This window comes from Phoenix dactylifera, unplaced genomic scaffold (assembly GCF_009389715.1).
Source record: "Phoenix dactylifera cultivar Barhee BC4 unplaced genomic scaffold, palm_55x_up_171113_PBpolish2nd_filt_p 000292F, whole genome shotgun sequence".
Taxonomy (NCBI): Eukaryota; Viridiplantae; Streptophyta; class Magnoliopsida; order Arecales; family Arecaceae; genus Phoenix; species Phoenix dactylifera.
Genome location: NW_024067772.1, coordinates 266,215 through 270,970, shown reverse-complemented (window position 1 = coordinate 270,970; position 4,756 = coordinate 266,215). Strand labels below are relative to the sequence as shown.

The following is a 4,756-nucleotide window of genomic DNA, read 5'->3' as shown; positions in this document are numbered from 1 at the left end:
CGAATGCGACAGGTGATCCAACCGTGGATTCGCGCCAGGGAAGGACTCCTCCTTATGCGCGCGAAGATACAACCCCGATCTAGCAAGCGGCGACTGCCAGTTGTACGGTCGTCCGGCAACCCACCCTCCCACGACCTCCCAAACCCTAACCTTGATTGCGGACGCCAGAACCGTGTCAAGTGGATTTAAGTCTCTCCTCACCTCCGCGACCCATTTCCATCAGCTATACGATAAGCCCGCACCCTGGGCCCCGGACATATGAACCGACATCCTCTCTCTCTCTCTCTCTCTCTCTCTCTCGCACTGCTCGCTCCTCTAAGTCCTCTTCCATCTTCCACTGCTGCTGGATCCCAACCAGCAAACAAAAAAAATATAAAAGCTTCTGGATCCGCGACAATGACCTGAAAACCCTCCAATCATATCCTCTTTCTCTCCTCTTCCATCTTTCTTTGATTATTTCCCCCCTCTCTCTCTACCTGCCTTATTCTCTCCCCTTCCATCCAGATTCCCATCCACTTCTTCCCCTCTCTTTCCCTCAGCGCTTGTTTTAGGCAAAGTTTCAGCTCACTTTCTATGGCTGATATGCTGTCGAATATGAAGGAGAAGAAGAGTGTGCTGGAGATGGCCATCTGGTCGGCCAAAACCGCCTTCCTCCTGATCGGCTTCGGCTTCGCGGTTGTCTTCGCCGTTGTCCCCTCCCTCGACCTTTTTCGCTCCTCCCAAAGAAGCCTCTTGATCACCGTCCAGCTCATCATCGTCGCCATATGGAAGCTCTCCAATGCCAGGCCCCGTGGCAACCAACCTCAAAACCACGACAACAACCCTCTCGCGCCTCCTCCTGACTCGCCAGAGACCTGGTACGACGTCCCTTCCTCCCCCACCACCACCACTTCGCCAGAATCCAAGTCCTCGCTGTCGCCGCCGGCGGAACCTGTCATCCCACCCCAGATCGTGGAAGAAGAGGCGGCGTCGAGCGCCGATGATGAAAACGATTCAATGGATGAAACATGGAGGGGAATCATGGAGGGCGGCGGGCTACCCGCAAAGCCGGTGTTGAAGAAGAGCCAAACGTGGGAGAGGTGCAAGGAAGTCGAGGCTGTAGGAGAGAAAGCGGTGGGGAGGAGGGAGATGAGGAAGTCGGAGACGTTCAAGGAGAAGGCGAAGGTCATAGTGGAGGAGGGGTGGAGGAGGAGGGATGTGCTTGTGGTTAGTCAGGACGAGCTGTTCCGGCGCGTAGAGACCTTTATCAACAAGCACCACGAGAATCTCCGGCTCCAGCGGCAGCAGTCGGAGCAGCGCCGGTTCTTGGAGAAGCTTCGCCGCAGCTACTAGTATACACTAATACTCTCCTCTTCTTCTCCTCTATCGAAATATCCATATACATATATTTCTTCTATATCTCTTTTATTACTACGTGCCCATAAATTCTAAGTAGAGATTTAGAAAGAATCTTGATCATTAAGTAATTCGAATTTGTATTCAAACGAGTGAGAGAGCTATTTTTCTTGATCTCTTGGTTCTTCAAAGTTTCGCGGTAAAACTACAGCATATATTGGATTCTGTGGTGTGTTTTTGTCGTGTGCGTTGCTGCTGGGTTATGTTTTTTCCCAAGGAAACTACGAAGGTTTTGTTTGCTTTGGTCGGCCATGGTTTGAGGAAGTGCAGATCTTATTTTCTTCTCTTTTAAATATATTTTAATAGAGAGGATCATTTACTTTGAGAATTGGAGTTTTTAATTTTTTTGTAAAAAAAAACTATATGCCAGCGTTTGGATATCTATAAGTTTTTTATGACTATTTTTCTTGGCTTTATTCTGCAGGCTCGTGCATTGTTAATGTTGGAGATGCGTGGAATTTAGTGCCAGCCATGGTGGTGGATTCGTGTAGAATGGTGGGGAGGGTGGATCAATGGGTAGTTTGTCTTTTGCTTTTCTTCCTTATATGTCAAGCTTAAAGCTCCATAAATTTTCTCAGTTACAGGGTTGAGGTGTAAGTAGGCATATGCTGCGTATAATGGTGCACGTATGGAGCTGTATTTGTGGATATAGCAGGTGTGATCATAGTTGTGGGAAGTATCAATATGTAAGAATGCCTAATAAGGTCATTAATTTTCTCTTTGTGATCCAAGCAACATGCCTTTCTTCTTCATACTTTCAGCTTTTAGTTCAAAATTTGTGATTTATAATTATAGGAGAAAACTTTAATTAGTTGAGTGTTCAAGAGCAATAACAACTAAGGTAAATACAAGTACTTTTACATCAAAGACTTAAAATATATATTGTGCGGCATGTTCGAATGCTGGTCCTATCAAAAACAAAAATAAAATAATTATTTCAGCAAAAATATATTCAACCAATTCCAATACTTTTTACTGGTTAATTACATGTTGATCCTATACCCATTTTTGTAGAATGGCACACTACCTAAAGTAGATAGACTGTGCCGGACAAGATTCAGAATAAACACCAAAAAATAAATAACAAAAAAAAGATGCTGGAAGAAAAAATTTAGAAGAGATAAAAAAATATTTTATTAAAAAAATTGAGCCACACAAGAAGGCTCAATCTAATTCCTTACTACACTGGATTATCTCTCACTCTCTTCCACTCTCTTTTACCCACACCACATCAAGAGGGATGCCTCACCTCCTCTCAAAGGACATCACACTCTCGCGTCTTCCTTCTTTTTAAAGTCATTGCACATATTTTGCCTCCCCCTAAAACTCCCACTAAAAGACAAAATTTTATTAAGAACCAATTTAGAAAGTAATATAAAACCAAAGCCTACTAAAAGACAAACTTTGCATATTACCTAAGGCTCAACCTAAGCTAACTTGGATCACTAGAAACAAAAACTATATACCTTCGAGTTCACAACTAGAAAACAAGCTTATAGTGACGAAAAACTAGTAATGGCCCGTTATCAGTCACTATTTATGACAGATTAGTGTCACAAGAATTTGGTCACCGTGGTGTGAAACTTAGTGATAGATTAATGACAGACCGATCATAGAATACGTGGATAGAATGGGCGCCAAAACTTAATGACCACTGTAGTGACGGGGTATGTCACAAAACTGGTAACCGAAATTGCAATTAGACAGTAACAAATTCAACCGTCACAAAATCGTAACCCAAGTGTTTATAAATTTTTAAAAAATTATTTTTGGCAGTGACGGGTTATTGACAGAAATTTCCATCACCAAATTTAATTTTTAATTCCAAAAATATTAAAAATATTATTTTTGAGTAATTATAAATTAAAAAAAGGTAAAAAAGGGAAATCCAAAATGAAACTAAGTGTGCCCGCCGCACCGCCCAAATTCTTTTGATAGCCCAAATCCCAATCGCTCTCCAGAAAACCTAAATCCCTTCTTCTCATTCCCAAATCCTATGATGCCGGCCACAAACGATGACCCATTTGCACTCTTAGTGATTAATGATAGTAAATTGTTTGGAATGCTCCACCTAAGGCTGAAAAAGCGTTGGATTTTATCCGACCGTATTCGTTTCCGTATTTGATTTGGGTTGGATTCGGATATTGTTTTCTTCATCCGATCGGATCCGGATACGGATCCGGATAGTTAGTTTAAAAATATTCAAGGACATCAGGTGTATTTATAGGTTTAATCAGAAAGTTAGATCAATCATTGTGCTTCAAGGATGCATTAAGACCTGGAAGATTAGTGCTTGCCATTCAAAAGTTTCTTGGTTGCTTTCATTTTCTGGCTACGATACTACTTCTTATTTGACACTTGACTGCTGCCAAGTGTTTAGTGCTTTGTTTTCATAGCGGAGCAAACTTTACAAATGGTAAACAATCTTATAATGATGAGCCATAGGCAATACAAGCTACAAATAGATCTGGTCGATCTGGTTTAGGTTTATCTTGATCCAAACCCAACCTGGATACAGAATATCAAAGCCAAAGGTTTTGGTCCTAAATACAATGAGTCGCTCGCAAGAGTTATTAGTTTTGAATTGGTACTCTCAGCTATTTTTTTGCCAACACAAATTGAACTTGCCACGTTTTTTTTCAGTTTAAGCAAGATACAAGCTAGATACAAGCCAAGTAGCATGATTTAAATACTTTGATCTCCTTGTAAACATTTCAATAAGGTATGTGTTGATCATGTTAGTTAAAATTTAAAATTTATTAATTATCAATAACTTATAATTTAGGCGATACATCTAATCAAAGTTTTAAATATCGGCATTGGGCTTCGTACCAGTATTATTTTATTATAGTGTTGACATACAACAGATGAGGCAAATTTTGTATATGATTATTAGGGATGTTTCAATTCATAACAAGTGTAACATATAAAGTGTAAAAACCATACTCAACATCATTGCACCCCAATTCGTGGCCATTTGATCAAGCTCCCCAAACCCAACAATTCCAAGCCGTCCATCCATATCTCTTTTTACCCAGTTTTAACGAAACCCCGCTTACTCGTACTAAAACCCAAAACCAAGGAGAAGGCGGACATCGTCGGCCTTCCTAAAACCCAAACAGTCCACCGACCCCATCGCCACCGCTTCTCCTCCTCCTCCTCCTCCCAAATTATCTCTCTCGGTAGGAATTCAATCTCCATTTCACCGCAAACCCTTGACTTCTTGGTTTGCATCTTCTCTTTTTCTTTGGAATTTTTGGGGGTTTGATGTGGAGCAAAGGAAGAGAGATGAATTTTAAGAACGCCAAGGTTCTGAATATCCCCGGCGCAGGCTTGGCAGCAATGCTCATCAAGGTGGCAC

General features: G+C 41.5%; 1 protein-coding gene across 1 annotated transcript; it reads left to right on the top strand.

The window, feature by feature from the left end:
- Nucleotides 1-326: 326 nt before the first annotated feature.
- LOC103723521 lies at nt 327-2,126 on the top strand. The gene is made up of 2 exons (XM_017846742.3): nt 327-1,331; nt 1,820-2,126. Coding segments are annotated over exons 1-2 (759 nt in total). The 5' UTR covers nt 327-573; the 3' UTR covers nt 1,821-2,126.
- Nucleotides 2,127-4,756: the final 2,630 nt, after the last annotated feature.